The sequence below is a fragment of the Cylas formicarius genome, unplaced genomic scaffold (assembly GCF_029955315.1).
Source record: "Cylas formicarius isolate icCylForm1 unplaced genomic scaffold, icCylForm1.1 PGA_scaffold_8__14_contigs__length_24414737, whole genome shotgun sequence".
Taxonomy (NCBI): domain Eukaryota; kingdom Metazoa; phylum Arthropoda; class Insecta; order Coleoptera; family Brentidae; genus Cylas; species Cylas formicarius.
In genome coordinates, this window is record NW_026844361.1 from 5,703,493 (window position 1) to 5,729,010 (window position 25,518).

General features: G+C 34.3%; 1 protein-coding gene across 1 annotated transcript in view; it reads left to right on the forward strand.

The window, feature by feature from the left end:
* The first annotated feature begins 17,818 nt into the window (after positions 1–17,818).
* LOC132706690 (growth/differentiation factor 8) overlaps positions 17,819–25,518 on the forward strand; it is a 69,018-nt gene continuing 61,318 nt past the window's right edge. The window contains exon 1 of the mRNA XM_060678169.1: positions 17,819–18,317. Coding sequence (XP_060534152.1) covers positions 17,891–18,317 — 427 coding nt within the window. The 5' untranslated portion in view covers positions 17,819–17,890. The remainder of the gene's footprint in view (positions 18,318–25,518) is intronic.

Genomic DNA, 25,518 nt, shown 5'->3' on the forward strand with positions numbered 1-25,518 from the left:
CGGTGATTCAGAAAGGTGATATCTGTCAATGGCAGACGGTTCCTCTATTCTGTATTCAAAAATATACAGTTAACGGCTTAAATTTGGAATGGTTTAACGCAAAATATCCAGAGAGACCCGTGAGAAAATCCACAGTGAGTAAAATTGAGAGAAAATTAATAGAAACAGGGCATGAGAACAGATTAAAGATTAAAAATTTCATTAGAAGTTGAGGATGAACCCCATCGTGCATTTTCTGAAGTTGCTTCAAATAATGATGTTAGCCAACGAACAGTTTCACGTGTATTAAAAGAAGAAAGGTATTATCCGTACAAGGTTACATTATCACATGAGCTGAATGATTATTATCCCGACCGCAGAAAACAGTTTTGTAAGCCATGTAAGCCATTATTTTAACGTTAGATACGGATTAGGGTTGAAGCCATATTTTGTTTAAGTGGTAAGCTAATCAAACAAAATTGTCGGTTTTGGATTGCAAATAATCCCCGACAGAAGAGAGAAAATGATATCAATAAAAAAAGAAATGTTTGGGTAAAGATTTGTTGAACCTATTTTCTCTTATCAAAATCTTACTGGAGCCCTATATTAACAATTTGTTCAAAATGACTCATTTCGTATTCTTGTAGTTTCTTCCCTAAATGTTAATCAGCCTGAGTAATATTTCGAAAGGGGTTTTAAACCGACTAGCTTACTGTCAAGAAGTTAATGACTTAATAAAATAATTGGTTTGACATACCAAGTTCCTACATATTTTCTCTCAATTTCTCTCACTGTAAATCTTCTAATGTGTCTTTCTGGATATTGCACATTAAACAAATTACGCACTTCTTCCTGGGTTCTCGTTTTGTCTCCATATTCTTTCAGTTTCAATTTTCCTGGTTTTCTTTCACTTTGTTTAGTGACATAAATGTAATTGGGACAATTTAAGAAATTTGCAGATGCCAGGTGCTGTTAACTTCAAAATTTTTCTTTTTCATTCTTTTGGTCATAAAAGGTAAGAGATAAGTGTAAGGTGTGTTACATGAATGGTGCGTGAAATTTAATTCCATTTAAAAAGGAAAGTTAGTATCGACACTTATATTTGACCAATCCTGTATATTTTTGAGCAAGCATTTTTCTTGAAATGCCAATACCCCATTTTAAAATGGATTTGTTCTATATGTTAGCCGTTCACTGTTTAAGGTTTTAGAGATTAGAAAATCTAAATTTGTGTGTTTCTATCTGTTTCTGTAATTTCGACTTCAAACAAAGGGCTAAAGGGAAATGAATGACATTTCAATTTCAATTTTCAATTTATTTTACAAACCTCTGTGGACGGCTATTAAAGTGCCTTCACGAAAAGGGATGAGACTTCCATATCAGAAAGGAAAAGGGGCTTTTAAGAGTCGGTTTGCTAACTTATATATGTCATTCCATACGATAGATATCTTCCAGCAGATTTACGATTCGTCACATTCACAGAACTGTACGAAGTGTCTTCAAAAATTAAGGTGACTTTTGTAATTTGGCAGGCGAGACAGAAGCAAGCGTTAAACGTTTCTTGCGTGCTTTTGCTCTAAAACACTTGAAATATTGTCAACAGCATATGGTGAATTTACTTTAAGCAAAAAAAATGTTTATAGCTGGTACAAGCTGTTGCAAAATGGACCTGGACGCCCCAGTACGTCAATAACTGATGAAACCGTTGAAGAAGTGAAACAAATGGTTTTGATAAATCGTCGATTCACTATTAAAAAAGGAGTGGCTGAAGATGTCGACGTCACTACTGGCTCGTGATGAAGCCGCCAGCAGCAATACTTGTTCCTGAACTGCTTACTTTTGAACAAAATGACCGTCGAAGGAGCATCGCTCAAGAACTGTTAAACGAAGTCGATAATGATCATGATATGCTCAAAAAGATCATAACTGATGACGAATTATGGGTATATAGTTATGACGTCCAAACTCAAGCCCAGTCGTCCCAATGGAAGGACCCAGATCCGCCAAGATAAAAAAATGCACGTCATTTCGAAGAACTTTCCAGCTATAAACCATCTGTACACCGATGTTTTATTATTTATTTATTTGTTAACATTTCAGTACAAATGTGTCTTGTGGTGCCGATATCTGCAAAGCATTGTGGGCGTATCCTGACATAGGGATACATAACTAGTAGAAGAAAGAAAACTAAAAAAATATAATTCTAGCTAAATTGATAGTAATGTAGAATGATATTGAGCTGCTAGTTAGTTTTGCTTTATATCATAATTCTGTGATTAACGAAAGTCTATAAGAACCTAAGTAAAGTGATTTCGTCTCTTAGGTGAACCAAAACTAAATTGAAACCTATTGTATATTTAAATTCTTCTACTAGTTATGTATCCCTATGTCAGGATACGCTCACAATGCTTTGCAGATATGGGCACCACAAGACACATTTGTCCTGAAATGTTAACAAATAAATAAATAATAAAACATCGGTGTACAGATGGTTTATAGCTGGAAAGTTCTTCGAAATGGTATATTTCTTACCCATAAAGAGCAACAAATCAGAAAATCCAAATATTAGTAATTATATTGATGATCGAACTTGACGTGCATTTTTTTATCTTGGCGAATCTGGGTCCTTCCATTGGGACGACTGGGCTTTGGTTTGGACGTCATAACTATATACCCATAATTCGTCATCAGTTATGACCTTTTTGACCATATCATGATCACTATCGACGTCGTTTAACAGTTCTTGAGCGATGCTCCTTCGACGGTCATTTTGTTCAAAAGTAAGCAGTTCAGGAACAAGTATTGCTGCTGGCGGCTTCATCACGAGCCAGTAGTGACGTCGACATCTTCAGCCACTCCTTTTTTAATAGTGAATCGACGATTTATCAAAACCATTTGTTTCACTTCTTCAACGGTTTCATCAGTTATTGACGTACTGGGGCGTCCAGGTCCATTTTGCAACAGCTTGTACCAGCTATAAACATTTTTTTTGCTTAAAGTAAATTCACCATATGCTGTTGACAATATTTCAAGTGTTTTAGAGCAAAAGCACGCAAGAAACGTCTAACGCTTGCTTCTGTCTCGCCTGCCAAATTACAAAAATCACCTAAATTTTTGAAAACACTTCGTACAGTTCTGTGAATGTGACGAATCGTAAATCTGCTGGAAGATATCTATCGTATGGAATGACATATATAAGTTAGCAAACCGACTCTTAAAAGCCCCTTTTCCTTTTTGATATGGAAGTCTCATCCCTTTTCGTGAAGGCATTTTAATAGCCGTCCACAGAGGTTTGTAAAATAAATTGAAAATTGAAATTGAAATGTCATTCATTTCCCTTTAGCCCTTTGTTTAAAGTCGAAATTACAGAAACAGATAGAAACACACAAATTTAGATTTTCTAATCTCTAAAACCTTAAACAGTGAACGGCTAACATATAGAACAAATCCATTTTAAAATGGGGTATTGGCATTTCAAGAAAAATGCTTGCTCAAAAATATACAGGAATGGTCAAATATAAGTGTCGATACTAACTTTCCTTTTTAAATGGAATTAAATTTCACGCACCATTCATGTAACACACCTTACACTTATCTCTTACCTTTTATGACCAAAAGAATGAAAAAGAAAAATTTTGAAGTTAACAGCACCTGGCACCTGCAAATTTCTTAAATTGTCCCAATTACATTTATGTCACTAAACAAAGTGAAAGAAAACCAGGAAAATTGAAACTGAAAGAATATGGAGACAAAACGAGAACCCAGGAAGAAGTGCGTAATTTGTTTAATGTGTAATATCCAGAAAGACACATTACAAGATTTACAGTGAGAGAAATTGAGAGAAAATATGTAGGAACTTGGTATGTCAAACCAATTATTTTATTAAGTCATTAACTTCTTGACAGTAAGCTAGTCGGTTTAAAAACCCTTTCGAAATATTACTCAGGCTGATTAACATTTAGGGAAGAAACTACAAGAATACGAAATGAGTCATTTTGAACAAATTATTAATATAAGGCTCCAGTAAGATATTGATAAAAGAAAATAGGTTCAACAAATCTTTACCCAAACATTTTTTTTTATTGATGTCATTTTCTCTCTTCCGTCGGGGATTATTTGCACTCCAAAACCGAAAATTTTGTTTGATTAGCTTACCATTTAAACAAAATATGGCTTCAACCCTAATCCGTATCTGACGTTAAAATAATGGCTTACATGGCTTACAAAACTGTTTTCTGCGGTCGGGGTAATAATCATTCAGCTCATGTGATAATGTAACCTTGTACGGATAATACCTTTCTTCAGAAAATGCACGACCGGGTTCATCCTCAACTTCTAATGAAATTTTTAATCTTTAATCTGTTCTCATGCCCTGTTTCTATTAATTTTCTCTCAATTTTACTCACTGTGGATTTTCTAACGGGTCTCTCTGGATATTTTGCGTTAAACCATTCCAAATTTAAGCCGTTAACTGTATATTTTTGAATACAGAATAGAGGAACCGTCCGCCATTGACAGATATCACCTTTCTGAATCACCGATTCTGCTTCCTCACCCAAATTGACATCAAAAACTTCTTTTAAAATTTGAAAATAACAGGAACGAAATATTCCATTTCGAACGAGATACTTTGCAGGCGATCCTATGGTTCCTTAAATAATACAACTGTGTTGGTTTTAGCACGTTTGAAACCAATATCCAAATGAACATAATTTTAAAACCCATAACGGAACGTGAAGTTTTTTGAGAGCACAATAATTTCGGTTTCGTTCACTCTTTTCGAGTATCAGCGGCCACAGCTTATTTATTAAACAATCAGTCTATTTATCCGTTTGTTTTGTTCGAATATTTTTTTACAGTGCAAAAGACGCCTGTTTTATTTATAATATTCCGTTTTAAAATATACCGCTCTAATATCCGGACATGAATAAACATTTTTGCGGTCTCGCGTTAGTACACGTCGCGTTTTTTTTTTCGCCATCGCCCATTTAAATAATAATAAACCGAAAAGCTAGAAAAAAACCGCCAATAAATAATTTCCCCATAATGGGATAATTTATTGTGTCGATAAATCGCTACGGACTCCGCGTCCCGCAGATATTTCATTAGAATGTCCGCTTCCGCGTAAAATATCCGGGTAAAAATATCGCGGCCGAACTAATAAAAAAAGTAACGTATTCGTGAGCTACAGGACTAACTAAAAATATAAACCGAAATAAAGCACACAAATAATATATCAGCATCATCACAGTTAAACTCCTATTATCAGTTGGATCCAATTGGTTGTTTATTACCATAACTGAAAAATAAAACAATTATAACAATGGTCATTTGCCACACAATCTTAAAAAAGGATATAATATAGTAATAATTACTAAAAATCATATTAAGGAAAAGGGAGTTAAAAACAATCTAGAACAGATATAAATTAACTCCTAACACCAACATTTGTTGAAGCTATGATGAGGTAGTATCGACGTAAGCTAGGGATGGGTATTGGTATTAAAGGGGGGCGCCCTCGCGGGCGTCCAAGCACTTAGGCCACCAGATGGGCCCGTTGTGCCCCCAGGCCGCTCTAGAGGGCGTCCAGAATGCCGCCCCTCCTGTAGAAGGTCAACAACTCCTTTAGCCCAATACCGTGCACTGAGTCCGGATCGATCAGGGCCGTTCCGAAGACTCCCAATCTTGCCCATGTCAAGGCAGGGCACTCGGTTAAGCAGATGATACGGGGTCTCCTCCCCTTCTAGGGATGGGCACGTCGGTTCTAAATTTAGTTTTATTAAAATCTTAAGAAGAATTCTGTGTCAATGAAATATCATGGAAAGAAGTTAAATAAGTAAGTAAGTTAAATTTCCATCCATTTTCCATGGTTAGCCATTTTCAGTTTGTAGGTCACTTTCGTATTCACAAAGGTCGTAAATATACCTCAACCACGACTTTTATAGCCTCTTTATTCTGTTAATATAGATACTGTCGAAACACTAGCTGTACAGCCCATCGCCATAGTCTTGATCACTTAAAATCAGGGAGTCTACAAGCCCAATTTTCAAAGCAACATTTTTAAATTTATATCTGCTTCTTGGAAGCATTTTGGAAGCACACCCTTACCAAACAGCAAGCCTTTGAAACATTATGTATCAACTGTTTTTTTTTTGAGAATTTTTTTATTCTTTCCAAATTGTCATTTTATGTTTGCTTGAGAGTAGTTTTGTTTATCGGCCTTGAAAATGAAAATGCATAGTGCATATAAATACACTACGCAGTACTTACAAGATGACATATAAAAAAGGAGGATCAAAAAATCTTTGAAAAGTTCCTATATCAGCAACTTAGCGCACACTTTTATGGACAGAACATTATTCCAAGGATTCAGTTAGGATTCGACATCAACAGCACAATTGATTAAATTAATTAACTGATGAAATATCTGCGTTATATTGTTAGACTATTGTGAAACATTATCGGGTAAGCTAGGGTATTTGAGTCTTGGGCCGGTTTCTGTAAGAAGGTAAATATGTAGGTAGCTAGGAAAAGAGTAGGTAAATTATCTAGCAGGGCGAAAGCAACGAGTGAATCTAAATGTTCCCGGAACATGTAAAGTCTGTTCATAAATATAAGAAAGTGACTAACTGATACGAACTAAGGAAACACCCGGGCAAGCTCTAAGAATCAAATATGGCCGAACAGGTCCGTACTTTACTTAGAAGTTAATTATTTGTAGTTTTGTTAAGAAAGATACTAAACAACATTTATTTATTTATGTATGTATTTATGTATAAATCTAGAATAAAATTAAAAATTATTTTTATTACCTACTTAAATTACTTAAAATTATTCACATAATATATCAGTATCACTATCACTATCATCGCCTGTTCTAATTATTATTTGTTCTATATTATTTGCAATATGGATATACGCTTGTTCTGCTTTTTCTATATGTTCAACAGAATTTGCCCAACTTTGTGGAGGGAAGTTAAAAACTTCGGTTTCAATGGGAGTTCAATGGGATTAAATATACAGTATTAAGGTGGAAGCCTTAAAACTCTATGCCCTAGATTTTTTGCATAATTGTCACAGACGTATTCTTTTCGTAGGTTCAAGCTTTGTAGAACCTCAATTAATTGCTTTTTGGTGTAATCTTCGTGAAAATAAATGTCGTTATTATACATGTAGTTTTGGATTGTTACTTTTGTGTCATACGGAAAGGGGTTTCAGTCAACTGTCTACTGTGATAACTTGCATTGTCCATTACATTGACGCTATTAGGGGGAATGTTTGGAACTAGTTTGTTTTTAAAGTAACTTTCAAATAAATCAGCGGCGGTGTCTTCATGCTAATCCAGAGAAGAATCTTTAATATTTTTCGCAGCCAGAGAAAGTCCATTTGGAATTCAACCATCTTTAGAGCCAGCATGCAAAATAGTTGCTCTTTTACCTCTTTTTGATGGCGCGTTTGTTTTATACTTATCAGTTGAGTCAACCAAACCCTTTCCCAGGTTTCATCCAAGTAAATAATTATCCTTTGGTGTTTTCTCTAAATCCTATTTTCTTCTAGATATTCCAGTAGCCATTTTCGAATTCTAAAAGATTCGATCATTGCCTTTGTCAAATTTTTTAAATCAAAAACCCATGTGTTGAATACACTTCCATAAGGTAGTTCCGCCACATTTAACACCGGTTTCATCTTTTTCAAGCCTGCTAATTAAGATATCTAATGTAGGCACGCTTTGTTCCTCGTATAACTGGTAAATTTTACGCCATATTATATCTTGATCACTTTCATCTACACTCTGAAATGGGATTATTCGCAATTTTCCCTAAAGTTGATGTTAGAATTTTCCACCACGTTCAATGAGAGTCAAATAAAGATTGTTCATAACTTCCTTAGTTTCAATAGAACAGTGTTTTCTACATTTGGGCGGGAGCATCTCCTGAGATACACTAGACTCGCACATACCCGAATATGTGCCCTAGGGTAGTATTTTCGGGCCACTCCTCATTAGCGGACTTCTCTAAATAAGATGCGATGACATCAATATGCTGATGATGTACAACTTAATTGATCGTTTAGACTATTGGGTTGCAATACTTTTCAGAATCGTTTCAATAATGATCTAAATGCTCTACATACATTCTCACTTAAGCAAGAGCTAATTTTAAATACAAATAAAGCATAGTTTATGATAATTGGCAAAGGGAATTTAAATATTTCGTTAAATAATGTGACTGCAGATCACCGAATGTGCCAAAAATGTATCGGTTCTATTTGATACAAGCTTAATATTCCGAAACCATGTGACAGTGATGTTGCAAAAATATTATTTTGAATTAAAGTTGTTATGCAGGCTGATCTAAATTAATTGTGCATTATTGGTAAATTTGTTATGAATGGAGATACAAAAATAGGCGAAATCACCAAAGTAGTAGCATGTTTTCCACTGTGCTGTAAAATGTACTCTTTTTAAATGGAACACCCTGTACATTTCTTACTATGACGTTCGTAATTCACCAATAGAACAAAAAATGTCATATGCAATATTAGATTATTGGTTTACTTCAACGTAAGAAACATGAAAATAAGAAAATAGAAAAAAAAATAAACCTAATTAATTTATAATTAACTGGTAAAGTATTTGAAGAGATTTTCAACAACCGTACCTCCTTCTTCAAAACATTTTTGAGCACGTTTTTCTATTGAACGAATTGCCTTTCGTATTATTCTATCATCTATCTGTTCTATTTTTTCTCTTATTGTCGCCTATAATACGCCAATGTGTATATATATCTGGCGAACTAAGAGTCCAGTGAGAGCCTCTGTAAACAAGAGAGTTGATAAGCGATGATTTTTGGGTAGGATGGAGATGTGACATTCAATTAAGGTATCGGTCTGTGTGCGTAGGTTTTCTGTAAACACCATGATCCAACTAGAACTAAAACCTTACATTTTCTCTTCTCGGTAATAATTTCCACATTAGAGATATTAAGCCTTCCATCACAGAATACACTTCACCACAACCTTCAAATAGCAATGAGCCTGAAAGCAATCCCACACTTGCCACTGTTGTCCTTCCTTACACTCAAAACATCACTGACCATATATCAAAAGTTCCAAAGAAATATAACGTCAAAAAAAATTCAGTTAGAGATAGTAGGAGTTTACAGCACAATAAATTCGAGAGACCGGACGAAAAAATTAACTAGGCTCAAAGAACGTGAAAGAGCCTTAAGAGTAAGACAAATCAATTTATCAGCAGTTGTCGAACACAGTCACGAAACCGGACATAAAATTTTATTGGATAAACCTTAAATTCTTGCATGTAATCAATTCTTCTACCAACGAAAAATCCGAGAGTTTATAGAATTCTATAAACAACCTAACAATCTTAACAATCGACTCAGGTCTTTACGACATCATCGGACAAGATGTTTATGCCCCTCATTTAGCTCCGCCCCTCAAACAATATATAAGCAAGTACAGAGTAAAACGCGAGCCAGTTTCAATCAAGCTCTGAAGAAGCCAATAGGACGATTGGCGAAACGTTAAAAGTTAAAAGTCAAAACGTTAAAAGTTCGATTCATCGACCAACGACCCAAGGAGCAATCCAGAAGTATTAAAAATAGTATTAGTAGCCTATGGAAGTTTTCTTTGAAAAATTGAAGGTATTATGTATGTATTTATTTATTTAGATTCCTGAGGCACGCCACATAAAGCACATCCTCCTATTCTGCATGTACTGCTGTCTCTTGTTTATATAATCCTGTATAAATCCATTATAGTGGAGAATGGCTAATAACGGTTGACGATTAAATTTATCGAAGACTTTAGAACGGTCCAAAATGAAATCAGAAGCTCTAATAATATCGTCAATAATGTGGTACAAAACAGTACCCCATTGAAAATTGGGCAAATAGTTGTCATTAACAGCTAAGTGTTCTGTAACTGGCCAGAAAAAATAACGCTATACTCTATTTACTATTTTTCTATACTATATTTCAAAAAATATTTTTTATTTCTTAATACTAATAAAATGTTTTTATTTCAATATAGTACACTCTTATTCTAACTTAATAAGGGTACTAACAAAAGACCAACTTTCAAAAGAAGATAAATAAAATAAAAAAACTATTAACTTTAGTTAAAAAAGTTTCCTCCTTTACTATATGATGACTATGATATATGAAAAGGTCGGACCTTATCTAGTTTTGATTCAAATTATTTATATTTGTTTGTTAAGTTTTTGAAAACGCCTGTAGATCATGCCCTAAATATTCTCAGTTGGGCTAAGATCAGGACTGGTTGCTGGTCAATCCGTAACTTGAATTAAGATAATTTTGAACAATCTGAACAACATGTGGTTGAGCATTAATTTGCTGAAAGAAAAAAATTCTCATCAATGTATGGGAAATGGCGTTCTGACAGGGTTTTGTTTATGTACCTATCTGCAATTAAAATGCTATTATTAATAACCACCAGGTCAGTACGAGAAATTAAATAGATTCCTCTCCAAAACATAACTGATCCTCCAACAAATAATGTGATGTTTTGCAAATTAGATTGGGAATATCTTTCATTTGGTCTCCGGGAAACTCTTTTACTCTTATACGACTACTGCTAGTATTATAATGTAGGGGCAAAATCTAATTTCATCTGACCAAATAACTGTTTGCCAGTCTTCATTTTACCTTGCTCCACAATGTTCTGGCGCAAACCTGGTCCTCCCGCTGTATTTCAATCCGTTGCCTTAACCCAGAGATCAGAATTTTTGTTGCTTCATATTCTTTGAATTATTTCTGCTTTAGTTTAATGTCCCTAGTAGTACAATTAAACTGGATAAAGCTGTACCATTACACATTACAGATGACATGTTAAGACTAGTGGACAAGAAAAAATGTACCGCGTTAATCATTATCAGATTGCTTAGAGTTTTGATAGATTCATTGCTATTTTTTCCCGCAGGACAGATGTGCGTAAGTTAAATTTAAGATTGGGAGATCCTACGTCTCCTCCTTACCATAAGATGAAACTGATTGAAAGATCATTTACCCATAACATATATAAAACTTATAATCCAGTACCTAATATCTTAAGACCTTCAATAGGATTGGATCTGTGCATTTTAATGTGAGTATACCCCAGCGTTCAATATTAGTGAACCTGGGCATCATATATAACCTCTTGGCGGATAACACATGTCTTTCCTACAGTGCAAAATCTTATGATGCTGCACTGGAAATGCTTTCGGCGCCACAGTAGGTTTAGGGTGAATAGGTTATTTCTAAATGAACGGAAGACACACAATGATTTTCCACTTAAGGATAGTCTTCCTTTCAGGCTGCAGGTTGCTAAATTTCTAAGTGTTCAGGTTGACAGCAAAACTTGAATTTGATGAGCATGTGGACTAAGTGGTTGGAAGGCTTAGGGGAGCTGCTTTTTCCTTGCGAGGGTTGAGTTCCTGTGTTTCTCCTAAAGTGCTTAGAACTTCATGGTATGGTCTCGTTCAATCAACACTCTCATATGCAATTGGTATGTGGGGAGATTAGCCACAAGCAAGCCCAACAGAGAGGGACCAATAGATTGTTAGCGGGTATGGCTTTCCCAGAGGATTGCTGGGGGGGGGGCTTTCCGTTCACAAATAATACTCACCTTTTCGTCGGTATATCCTTGAGAATTTGCTCTGTATAAAAGCTCATGAACATAAATATTGCTTAAGGAAAGATATCCACGGCTATAATATATATATAAAATGATGCCAGGCTGTTTAACCAAATTCTAACAGATGTTTAAAAATCCAGTGAATAGGTTTCTAATAGAGCGTTTACTTTTAATGATTTATTCCCTGCATTTACTTTTAGTGTTGTAGGTAAATGGTAATTCTAGGCAAATGACTTTTGTATAGCCAAATGCTATCTACATTGGCAAATAGTGCCTTTTCTTTTTCCATGCTATTTAACTAGTCAGACAGTATTTGCCTAAGCATGTTTTAGGGAAATGGAAATGGAAATGGTAATAATAAAATAAGATGCAGTTTATTTTGTGAATATTTTTTATGAGAAACTAAAAAGCTAATTCCACAAATAATAACAAAATAGCATAACATAACATAAAACTTAAACAAGATTTGTATTACATCAATTATTGTAATGTAACGCTCCCGTAAACATATTTTAGGCAAATGAAAATGTAAATATTTGTAATAATAAAATAAGCTCCAGTATATTTAATGAATGTTTTTCATAAGAAACCTAAAAGCTACTTCTACAAATAATGAGAAAACATAAACATATAACTTAAACAAAATTGGTACATTAGTTGTAATGTTATTCTAAATACAAACAAAATAATATGGCTTATTTGTTTTAACCATGATTGTTGTAATGACACTTAAAACAAGCACAATGATTGGTACTACGTTTTAATGGCATTTTCTTTAGTAAATAGAAATTATTTTCACGAATCCATTTGCCCAGGCATGGGCGAAAGTCATTTGCCTGAAACCTGCAAGATATACAAATAATACTTAACCTGAGTATTTCTCATTGTAGCGATCCTGGAAACAATACGAGGGTTACTTGAAAAGTTTTCGCCCTCACCCTGAATATGACGGCATTAGTTACTGAAAGCTAATGATCGTAGTTGGGCACCTGTCTCATACCTCAGATGTTGTCAAGGCAAAAATCCAGGAATTACGGTTTGAACCGCTCAACCATCCGCCTTACTCACCAGATCTAGCACCAAGCGACATGTTTTTGTTCACGCATCTGAACACTAGGCTCAAAAACCAGGGTACTATTTGGATGCGTTTGAGAGATGGGAGCATCGCTACGAAAAGTGGAAAATAAAAGAAATTGAGGAAAAATGTCTTGTATCAGTGTTGGGTCAATAACTTTGCAAGTGACCCTCGTAAACGGAACCCAAGAAAAATGTCACGGGACTAAGGAGAAGCGGAAAGTTGAGGCGCGATGGAAAAATCCTTTGGCGGCCGAACTCGCAAAGTCATTCTGCCGTTTACGGGTAAAAATAGAATCCCGAATCGTAGAAAAATGATTGGTCCTTTCCCGTCGAGGCTGCGTTTCTCGGAAAATTATGATAAAATCGTAACACTTTCAAGGATCGTGTACCGGAATCGAGTAATTGAAATTCCTCGGGAAAAAATCGTTCGGATTTGTCGATTTCGATCCCCAAAAAATTAATGGAACGGGAATACCGAAGTCCGTTGTCGATGTTTTCCTCCTCGTTCGTCGGAAAAATGGCATTAGAGAACAACAAAATTTTCTCATTGCATTTTGGTCTTTTTAAATGTGATTTGATTCCGTCTAAAATTTATTAACGAACTAAATGTTTAGATTTCCCTATTTGCATGAATATGTTGCTATTAGAAACTATTTTATTATACAGATAGAATTGTTTCGTGTATTACTACACGTTGATGAATGCCAATTTGTTGTGAACATTTTGTCCATATTTGCAAAAAATGGTGTATATTCAATTATACGAATTATGCAAGGAGTTTTTCCAAATTTCGCAAAATTTAAAGTTTTTCCTCCATTTCTTTAATGGTCTATTGATTGTGCTTAAAGAACCATCATTTTAGCAAAGGTCGTTCTGGTTCATTCGTTGAATTCGTTTAATTTATTAATATTATTTCGTTTTTTTTTTCATGATTTCATCGCAATGTATTCAGAAAACGATGTTCTCTTCTTATTACTTAGTCTTCCAGGGAAGGGGTTATTCCAGTAGCTCTGAAGAAGGCAGTTGTAAAGGCAATATATAAGAAGAACGGTAAAGGAAGGATAGGCAGTTATAGGACGGACCTTACTCTCAGCTTTTCCCAAATTTATGAAAAAGCCTTTTGCACTCGACCTATTCGGTTTCTAAATAGGTTCAACAACTTATTTAAAGGTTAGTTCGGCTTCCAAAAATGTAAATTGACAGAGCATGATATCATAAACATAGTAAAATTCTCTAACGATGATAAGTTTAGTAGCTCGCTTTTTGAGTACTCACAATGGTTAATCAAGAAGTCTAAAAATGGAAATTTATTAAAGTATAGTTGACAATCTTCATATTTCAATTTGGCTAAAATCAAGTAATTTTCCTTTCTTTTGTACACAACCGGACAGGATTATTTTTAAAAACTCAGATAGGGATAGGGGTTCCGGTTCTTGTGAATTTGAATAGATAAATAAATAATTTTGTGCGGTGGACGTAGGGCGGCATCCTCGAGCAAAAAGAAACACCGCAAAGTGTCGAGAGTTAAAAGTATCGAAAATCCAGGTGAGTTTCTGAGTTTCTTCGGGTCTCGTTTGGGGTAGGATCTCAATGTCGAAAATGGTCGAATGTCAAATAAAAAAGCATGACCTGATTTTTTCATGTAAATAGTGAAAATTTGTGATTTGACAGTCGGGACCAGATTGGTGTAAATACACCTTAGCAAAATTTTCTTTATTTCAAACATACATCACACAGGACAAATAGGAATTCCCGTGTCAATTATTGTTTCCACAAAAAAAATTGGTATTTTTAGGTTAATTTTTTTGAATTGCAGCGCAACCGGCATTCAAAAGAATATTTTGTATTAATACGTGAGTATCTTTTTGAATAATTTTCAAATTAAACTTTTTTTGAGTTCCAAATTATTTTATTCTTATTTTAGATTAGAATAATAATACTGACTCTCTAATGACGTAAAAACATTCATATGGTTGAATTTTTTTTCCATTATGGCAGAAAACCCCGTCTGGTGACAATGGCAATCATCTCAATCATGGCACGTTTGATTGACTAGATATTTGAATTTGTCTCAGCCTTAAAACACTGTTCATTCTAAGTATTATTAATATGTCTTATAATTGGTCCTTCAAGTGTTCATGATTGTGTTGTCCGCTCCTTAAAATGAAAACAGCATTATTTCGAGATTTTGCTTCTGAACATCTGAGAAATCTTCTCCCAATAACTTGAATATATTATTTACTGCAGCCTACAAAAAATGAAATAATGCAATGAAATGCGACATTTTTTGCACTAAACATGCAAAGTCAATTTTACCTCGTTCCATTACACCTGTTGCGTGTATAATACATAAAGTAGTCGATATACACTATTTGTGTTTCTGGTCTGCATTTTAAGTATCTTTAAGACTAATATAAAATTTTTCTTCCACTTTTATTTCAATAAAACATAACAAACATAAAAGTAACTCCTAAATCAACATGAATTTTAAATTGCTGAATTCATTCGGTACTATACTCATCCCCTTCTCTATAACTTCGAGAACGGAACTTTTACATATGACGCTTTTCATTATTTTGTCTGACTCGGGTTGAGAATAGCACAAGACCCAGATTGTTTTTTGTTTCTTGTGCTGCTAGTAAACTTTAAATTAGGTTTGCGTGAGCGTTTGAATAAGGTAAAGATAGAATGTTAATAACAAATTTAGCAACATTACTGAGAATAGATTCATTTGAAGTGAAATAGCTCAATCCAAAATTAATCAATGTCATCTATCTTTAAAAGCGAATTTTGAAAGGAAACGCAATTGGCCGTCAATATTTTGAACATTAATTATTCATGGACACTACGATCGTACCCTTGAAAGAGACGCTTTATTGCTGAATTTGAATTTGACATCTTTTGTTTAGTTCTGAACAGAGTTTTGACAAATATTCTCAATATATATCTGCTTCAAGTCAAGTTCATTTTTAATTTCGTCTGAATGGAATTCATCCAAACTTTAAACCCTAAATAAAGATTATCAAACTCGATTAATTCGTTTAGATTTTCGGGATCAATATTCCGTAAATCTTTCTGATCTATGTATATATAGTCCTCTCAAGAAGCACTATAGTATTTGGAAAAATCCATTCATTTAAGTAACCTTGGGTAAAATAAAATCAACTGAAAGATCGATTTAATATTATTGCTTATAAAAATAAGTTTGTTCTATCAAAAGAACGCAAAGGTATAATTTCGGAGTTCTATGTTGTGATTTTTTTAAAAAGACAATCGGACAATCTACCTTTAGTGGATATGTTTACGGTGACATCTGACGTACAAAACACCGAAAGTTTTTCTTTTGCTGAGGTTCACGGTGTTAAAGATAGAAGTATACTTATAGAAAAATTAGGTCAATACTTTTAAACCAATATAATATTGTAATCAGCTTAAAGTTTTCTAGTTTTTAAAATTCAAATGGTGTATCAAATAAAATGTAAATTATTCAACACAAAAAAAAAGTTTATTATGCAACAAGTGCGGTAAACGGCATTTGACTCACGGGTTTATTTGGCGAGAGCGGATCGAGTGTTTAAAAAACGAGTGAGTTAAAAAGTTTACCGAACGTGTTGCATACTATACTTTTCGCAAAATAAGACGAATACGTTCACTGATATGACTGTCAGAATTGACAAACGTCAAAATCCAAAGGGTGCGAAATATCTCCGAAAACATCCGATTACTCCCAAACCCGTGCGGTAAAATCGTGGAAATGTCCGAAGTGGCTCGGATTCGTGGGAAACGAAGCTGACGTGGTAAAGTGACGCTTCCCGCACGCTAGGTCGGTGTGTAATCAGGTACTTTTCAGACGGGAGTAGAAAAAAGGATATTTTTTAAACTAATGGAAACCTAAACACTAATTTTAAAGTATATGTGCATTGGCAAATGTTCTTTATTTTATATAGATCAGGAAAGCATTCCTATGTAGACTCTGACTCTGAGTTTCTGGAATTACTAGAAGATTATTAGAGCAGAAAAAAGAACTACGTTCTGATGAAAAAAGCGCACTTTTTTGTAGGAAGTTATAAATAAAGGCTTGAAAGTCAGCTCTTAATTTTGATAGAATAAAGGGACGTTTTGACTTTTATCAGCTGATGTTGAAGTTTACCAACATTAATGCTTTCTTGGAGGGAGAACCAGACTATAAAAAATTCATAGAATTTTGATTTAAAAAAAATGGATCACTAGTTATGCTCTGAAGCTGCGGTGCTAACAGCAGAACAACCTAACTCTGGATAATAAATAATAAAAATAATATATAAATAAATAAATAAAATAAATAAAATATACATAAAAGGCCACCTAACCAATAATTCCCGATCTATAACCTGAGAACTGTAACAACATATAGGATCGCCGTATAGATCGAAAAGCAGCGGTATGACGTCACAATTACTCCCGCGCGTTTAGTGTCGTTTAAAAGGAAGAGCCGGGTGTCACAATAGGAATTATTTATTGCAACTTAAATATTGGGTATTGAGTTTTGATATTTCGTATGCGTTATTTCTATACATAAACAAATCTAATAAAGAAATAAAAAAAATGCTCAAGTTCCCTATTCTGCGTATATGGCTTCGGAAGGCTCCGATTCGATGCCGTGTATTCATTACACGGCCCTCAGCGAAAGCCGTCAATACTCCAAAAATCCTTGTAAAGACGGTTATTGCCTTGTCGTTGGTAACACTGCTCCCATCTCAGGCAAAAGCTCCCGAAAACCGGTTGGCGACGGCTCCGTCGACCCGATAGGACCGCACGCCGTCCGCGTGTCGATGGAGCTTTTACACACATATATAGGGTCACTTCTCCACACATTTTTCAGTGCGGTTGGCATTACACACACGTCTCAGAGATTCAAACAGCAAGAGACGCACACTACCGCGCCGACTTTCGAAAACTATCGCGCGCTCATTCGTCCGCGTCGGCTGTCTCACGCCCATTTCATCTTTTTTTTTTTCGGAACCATATTTTCGGAATCTCGGAGACCGGTAAATGTGACCCACGCGTTTTCTTTCCCTCGAAAGGGCGGCAGCAAGATGCACCGTCGAAACCCGCTTGTGATATAAACTCTCCCTCGATTTGTGATAAACTTTACCGTTATTATTAAGTATAATTAATTAAGACGAATTGTGATACGGCGATGTCTCCGCTCAACCCCATCCAAACCGTCAGACTTTGCCTGCTGTTGAGCCTGTTGCCGCTGACGGCGAGCGACAAAAGGGCCAACAGTATCCAGAAGAGGAAGTTTCACGATGACTCGGAGGACTACCCTTCGGTGCCGGCCTCGCCCTCAACAAGTGGCTGTAGCAGCTGCAAGATGCGGGAGGAACTGAAGCTGAGGAACCTCGAGGTGATCAAGGGGGAGATACTGAAAAAAATGGGCTTCAGCCAGCCACCGAATATCACGGGCAAGGTGCTGCCCCAGGTGCCCGCCTATTACCTCGCCAAGGTGGAGGAGGAGTTGGGGATGCAGGCGGACGAGCCTTACAAAACGGGTTTCACCGTCACCGAGGAAGACGACGAGTTTCACGTGAAAACTCAGCAGATTCTGACCTTCGCCCAACCATGTAAGTGTTTGAATTTTCGAACTGCGTCGATAGAAAACTGGGTCAGCGAATATGTTTTGATCCGTGGATATTTGTAATTTAGAAGTGCATAAATAGGATTCCGTCAATATTTGCGTCGATTGAAAGATCGCGGACCGATGACAATCGCGAAACATCCCATCGATAGGAAATGTTTTCGGTCGAGTTCGACCACTGTAACGCTTAAAAATCGACTCGAGTTTATTTGTTTAATTCCGTTGTGATTTTTTTAATTCGATTCCCATTTGCGGAATTTACTCAAAAAAATTAAATTACCTACAAAATTCAAAAGCGTCGCTAATGTTAGTTTAACAGTGCGATGTACAGGTTGTCCCAAATTCGAGGGGGGGTTATTTGGTGTTGCTATTTCAAAATCGTTATCCAGAAAAATCGGGTGACACTTTCTCATTGCTACCGTTTCTCCCTACAAGTTGGCATCATCATTAAGTATGACGTTTCAGTTTTGTGCGCCCATCAGCAACTTCTTTTTTTTTTTTAATACAGACCTGCATTTTTATTTAATATTTTGAATTAGCTCGACATTCTGAAAAAATACATGTATCACCTTTAATGATTTAATGAATAACGTCCTAAAATTAGCAACAAAGCCAAATTCACACACAAAAAATAAGGTGACTTTCATCTCAAACGTTCTTGACATAATTGTTAATTATTAAAGTATCAGTTCCTACTTTTTACTGTTGTATGTAATTATAGGCTTTGTAGTAAAAAATACGTTTTGAAATGTAGAAAAACGCGATATTTTAGTACCAACTGCATCTAAAAAAAATAACCTTAGGTTAAGAATAGACCTCGAGGATCAATCAGACATTTTGAAAACGAATTGCAATGCCAATATGGAAGACATAATATTCAAACCGATATTATCCCTACAAAATCCACTCAAAAACGGGTAGAATTATGTAATTGCCTCCAAAAAGGAGCTTAGAGCAGATAATGTCTTTTTATTAAAAATAATTTGTACCGCTAAATCTAGTTTTCCGTCTCACGGTTCATTGAGCATTACCGGTCCATAGAGAATACGCTGCAACATCAAGAGATGCATCAACACAGGTGCGACCATGTTTGGGTAGGCTTGAAAAATAATAAAATTATCCGTTCAGTAATATATTGTGCAATCCTTAGGGTGACAACACCTCATCACAATGGGACAGCAACTATTCCTGCTCGGTTCATTCAACGTGCAATTTAAAATGTAATTAAAACTCTAATATTTAACAAATACGTTGGTTCAACATAATAATGCTTTTGTTTTACGGCCACTTTAATTTTTGTGTAAATTTGGCTTTATCGTCAATCCTTAAGTGTGATACACAGCCCCTGCAAAATTCAGGTCTGTATTTAAAAAAAAATAAGTTGGTCATATAAAATCGAAACGGCGAATAGAAAGGTTATAATGAGAAAATGTCATTTGTGTTTTTTTTAACTAAGGGGAAAAAATCAGAATATTCACGATTTCCAAACGCGCAACTATGCCTTTATTTAACCGACTTCTTGCCTCTTACGGTTTCCCGGATCCCAATGATCCCCTTCGAATTTGGAACAACATTTACAGGGTGACCCATTTATTACGGGATAATTATCTGGAGTCATTTATACTTTTAAAATATTATGTTATTAAATATACTTCGCATTTTTGTGGCCAAGTAACGACTTTTTTATTTTAAATAAAACACCCTGTACGTATTAAAAAATTTTTGAATTCTTCAAAAAATTCTAGACGTATACCTCATATATAATATCTAAGGCTTCACGTTTTGGGGGTTCATTTCCTTACCTTAGTAGTTCAACATCAAAAACTTTAATGAACAAATAGAGAAGATTAGATAGAGATAACTCTAATTACAAACAGAACACATTATAAAGAGTGTTATTATTCGCAACGTTTAGAGAAAATAATTCTAAAAGCAAGATTTTTTATAAAAATATATATACTTATAATATTTTTTTATAATAATAAGTAGTTCTTATTTGTGTTTAAAATAGTGCTTCACTTTCTGCAATTGTATAAATGATATCGATAAAGATAAACCTTGTACGAAGTCAACTATTTAAAACTCTAAAGATGGGGTATTGCCATTTTGAAAAAAAAAGTAACTTTTTTAAAGTTAGTGGTATTTATATATTTTTAAAATATAAACACCGACCCTAAAATAGATGCTCATCATATAAGGAAATGAACCCTAAAAGCATAACAAAGGATTTCAAGAGGAGAAATCGATAGATATATTTATTCCTACAAACGTTACCTCTGACATAAAATTGAAAATATGTCTTATACAGTAGGACTTAGGTATAAGTTATTAGAATGTTTCGAGGAATTCAAAAATATAAAATCATCTCATAATAAACAAAGCATGAGTTTTATTTTATTTTTATTCCGAATTGCAGAAATTAAAAAAAAACATATTTTTCATATCAAACTTGATTCATAATTACAAAAAAAGAGTAAGTCACTGTTAACATCGATGTTCAAAATCATCCCCAAAGTGGAGAAATGTTTTCCCAAATCATCTTAATCATTGCGTAATTAAAAGAGAAAAGATGTATGGCCCAATATTTGAAGATATTTATATTATTTTATTTTATTTTAATAGTTTCCTTTGTTAATATCTATTTTGTGGATTTTAATTAAGTGACTTGTCGACGTTGGCCAAATACTTAACTATTTAAAACTAATTAGCTCGAAAATTGTAAAAATAATTTTAAATATAGTAAAATAGTGCGTTGCCTTAAATTCCCACTGGAACTCGTATACCATTAGGTTATAAATATTATTTTTATCAAAGTCAAGCGACCAAGCTTAATAAATATGTTTTTTTAGTGGGTTCCCCTTTGGTATACTATGGACATGTCATCGCCCGATGATAATTTTTTCATTATTTTTAAACTCTTTTTATCGTTCTCTTCGTAGATGTTGAGTGAGGAGGGTTGCCTAAATATGAATGGTTGTTATGGCAACCACGTAAGCTTGGAAAAAAGAATTCTTTCCACTTTCAAAAGGTCACTTTTTTTCACATAAGAAATAAGCGCCCTACATTGGCCTAAACGTTTATTCGTTGTAACGTAGTCACTTTAAAAAATAGTTTTTTTTTTAACTCTGTCTCTATTATAAACTAAGGGGCTATTTCTTGTTTTATTAGCAAGACATTTTGTTAAACGTATTAATTATATACCTAGGCTTTTGAATATATAAAAATTTCGTTCTATAGTGTGGAGGTATCAGTAAAAACCCCAACCCCAATGTCCAGAACTGGCAGCTTTGTCTCATGGTATACTTCTGGGACTTTTCACTCATTGCAACGTTAACCTTTAAATTACGAGCAAAAAATATAACGGCCGGTTCTGTCAATTTTATTTTTATTTTTGAATCGCTCCGGTATAACAAAATCGTACTACGTAAAATAAATCTGCAAATTGGTATCGGCCGGGCTTTTACGCAACGGTTTCGCCGACCAAAACGTCAAAAATCTATTTTTAACGCTTTTTATCGAGCGTTTTGTTAAAAAGATAAACCGGATCAAGCAATTCAAAGTGCATCGCAACAATCGCCACGGGGGCGGGCGGACCAGGCGAGGACATCGGATCGACTCGACAGACCGCAAAGATAAAAATCGGAGCGTAAAATCTATCGGCGATCTGGCGTCCCAACGTTCATTTTCGGCAGTGCAACTAACACAATGACAATGGCATGGTAAAAAGTGCGAAGCCAATTTTACAATAGAAAAAATGGATAATTGTTCGTGTATAGAAACGGAAGAATGGCATAATCTTTACTTATTAGTTAATTTTATTAATTTAATTTTTATTTACGCATTAATCATCTGGCGATAAAACCATATTTTCTTCACCTATTTGTAAAAATAAAAGTCATAAGTATTCTAATTAATAAATTTCGATAAACAATTTTATTGATTAATTCCTTTATTTTTTGTTTTTCCGATATCCAGTCTTCTTTGAAATATTTTATTTCTCTTCTGACTTCTTTATTATTCCTTTGTAAGCTATTTTATCTTTTTTGTTTTGAAGTTTTCTTTTTCCCGTATATATTTGATTCATCATCCAATCTTTCTTCCTTGATAGATTGATTGATCTCATCTGCTCATGATTTTGGTCAGGCTTTTAAGATTATTATCCATTTTTTAAGTAATTTTTGTTTGATTGTTCTTTTTTTGGCGATTATCGGATTACGATAAAACTTCTGATCATCGTTCCTCAATTTTTTGTTTTTTTTTTGTTTGTTTGAGCCGGCTCAAAATTTTCTATACAGGCCCCCCCTGTTTTCGATTCCTATTTTTAGGTTGAATCCTCCCAAATAAATGGACATCGATTGCCACAAAATCAACTAAAGTCTACTTGGTTCTAAAATGCTAACACCCTATTAACTGTGCATGAACTTTAACGATTTCTTTATTTCCATTAAGATTTTCCTTCAAATCGAATGTTAAAGATAATGAAAACATTATCGAATATGCGGGTATGCCAGTATATTTTTGCCGCTTTGTGGTAGGTAGAATTTTCCAAATCTTGCAAAATGTTTTATTTTTCGGGTATAGGGTATAGATCAGTCAAAACCGTGGCAAATACGTTTTCCAGTATATTTTTGTGGTGATATTGTGGTTAGATCTGTCAAAATTTTGCCAGATACGGTTTCTAGTATATAAATTGTGGGTTAGTGGTGCGTATATTGTGGTTAGGCCTGCCAAAACTTTAAAACCAAACAAACCAAAAGCTGAAACCGCGCCAAATTCGTTTTTTTTTTTGGGTATTTTGAGGTTAGATCGGTCCAAATCTTGCACAATGCGTTTCCAGTATATACTGTGGGTTGACTTTATTTTAAATGTTCTCTCCTGGATATGGAATGGTCTTGCTTGTTTTTTTTTAAACTATTAATATTGGTAACTAGTGTTTTTTGCTCAAGATTAATGTTTAACGAAAACATATATAGAACTCAATTCTCAATTCGGTTGGTACATTTTTATTTGAGTTACTGTACTTACAACATAAACTGGATATACAGGATGTCTCAAAACAAATGCATAAAAACCTAACGGGGTTATTTCTTGTTTAAAAAAAAACATTCTGGAGATATCGCGCTACTAATATGGCGGAAAAATTATGTTTTTATATTTTTATCTTAAAAACTAAAATAGATTGGACAATAATAATATTACGGTAGTATTACTATTATAAAAATACACTACCCCTATCGTTCTTCTTAACTACATTTGAAGAAAAACTTACGAAATGACATGGAAAAAAGTAAGTTTTGATTTTGATAGTCAGAGTTACTAGAAACTTTTTTTTCCTGTAAACACAGATCTTTTTTTATTTAGAAACGGTAACGATTACGAAAAAATACAGTAGAAGAATAGAACATTTTTTTTATTTCATTGCAAAGTTTGTCATTAAATTTAGTTAAGGAGAACGGTATGGACAGTCTAATTCAATCCGCTCCACTAATTTAAAAAAAAAAGAATATACAGTGTGTTTTTATAATAGTAATACTTCCGCAATATCTTATAGTTCTATCTATTTTCATTTTTAAGATAAAAAATAGAAACATTATTTTTTCTACTAAAATACCTAATTACACACCGATCACGTCAGTTTCGTTTCTCACGGATCGGAGCCACTTCGGACATTTCCGGTATTTTACCTGACGGGTTTGCGAGCAATCAGATGTTTTCGGAGATTTTACCGCACGGATTGAATTTTGACGTTTGTCAATTCTGACGGTCAGGTCAGTGAATATATTCGTGTTGTTTTGCAAAAATATACCCAAAAACTAATAGACAGAAAATTAAGCTATTATCTTGATTCGGGTTTAAAGGCCGTCGTCGGTTGGAATTCCTAACGTTTCGCTAGCACGAGTGGCGAGCTTCTTCAGAGGTCCTTTAAACCTGAATCAAGATAATAGCTTATCATCGGGCCGCGAAAGCCTTAACCAATTTATCAGACAGAAAATTGTTATGCAATATATCAGGCAATTTTAATATTACGTGCTATAAGTTACAATTAAAATCTAGTGGATTATTGATAAGTAAAGTGACATTTATAATTATAGTTTCCTTCAGAAATTGTACCATTTTCAAATACCCATGTCTCTTTCTTTAAACAAACTACTTAACGATCAACTGTAAAAGTGAAATAAACAACATAACGTTTTAAAATTGTGTTTGTTCCGTTGTTTATCCATATCCAATAATACATCTCTCTCTGTCTAACGTACACAGTTAAAAAAAGACAACAATAACAGAACCGATCGCAACGAGAAACGAATAGCTTCAATGGCAACTAGTAGATATTTTCTTTGAATGGTACAAAATTTGTTAAATTATGATTTTTTCGTGACGGTTTTAGAAAAAGTATAGTATGCAACACGTTTGGTAAACTCTTTATCTCACTCGTTTATTCAGCACTCGCTCCGCTGCGCTCCGCTCGTGCCCAACATACTAGATACGAAAAGCCCCGGTATCTCTATGATAGACTGGTCAAGGGTAGTGACATACATAACAGGGCGACTCATCACCGTAACCTGGTCTATGTTCCCAAGCATAGAACGGCTGCGTTTCAGAGCTCACGCTATTAAAACTTACAATTCACTTCCACTAGATATTATTGCTTGTTCATCCACTTCTACATTCAAAAAGAAATTAAAAGAGCTGGTGAGATTAAGGAGAGGCTTAATTTTTTTTTATGTTTTTTTTTCTTATTGTTTTTCTTTTACTCGTTTTTAAATATTGCGCTTGCTTTTTTTCAGTGTATATTTTTTTCTTTCTTTTTTTATCCCCCTTTGATTTGTCTAAAATTGTCAAATTATGAATCTTGGGTGGACTTAAGGAACTTATTTATATTTGTTAGTTTTTGTTTCTTGTTAATTCGCAATATGTTACTACAATATATCGGTGGTTAGGTGGAGTAGCGCTGCTAGACCTCGCCACCTGTTTAACTCTATTGTAGTATATTCTTTTTGTTCCACTTTAATAAAGGCTATATATTATTATTATTATTATTATTATTATTATTATCATTATTATTATTATTATTATTATTATTATTATTATTATTATTATTATTATTATTATTATCGCTGTATTTGTAGCTTTATTTTAAACTTAATTATTTTGAATTTGTTTGGAAACATCCTGTGTAGCACGAG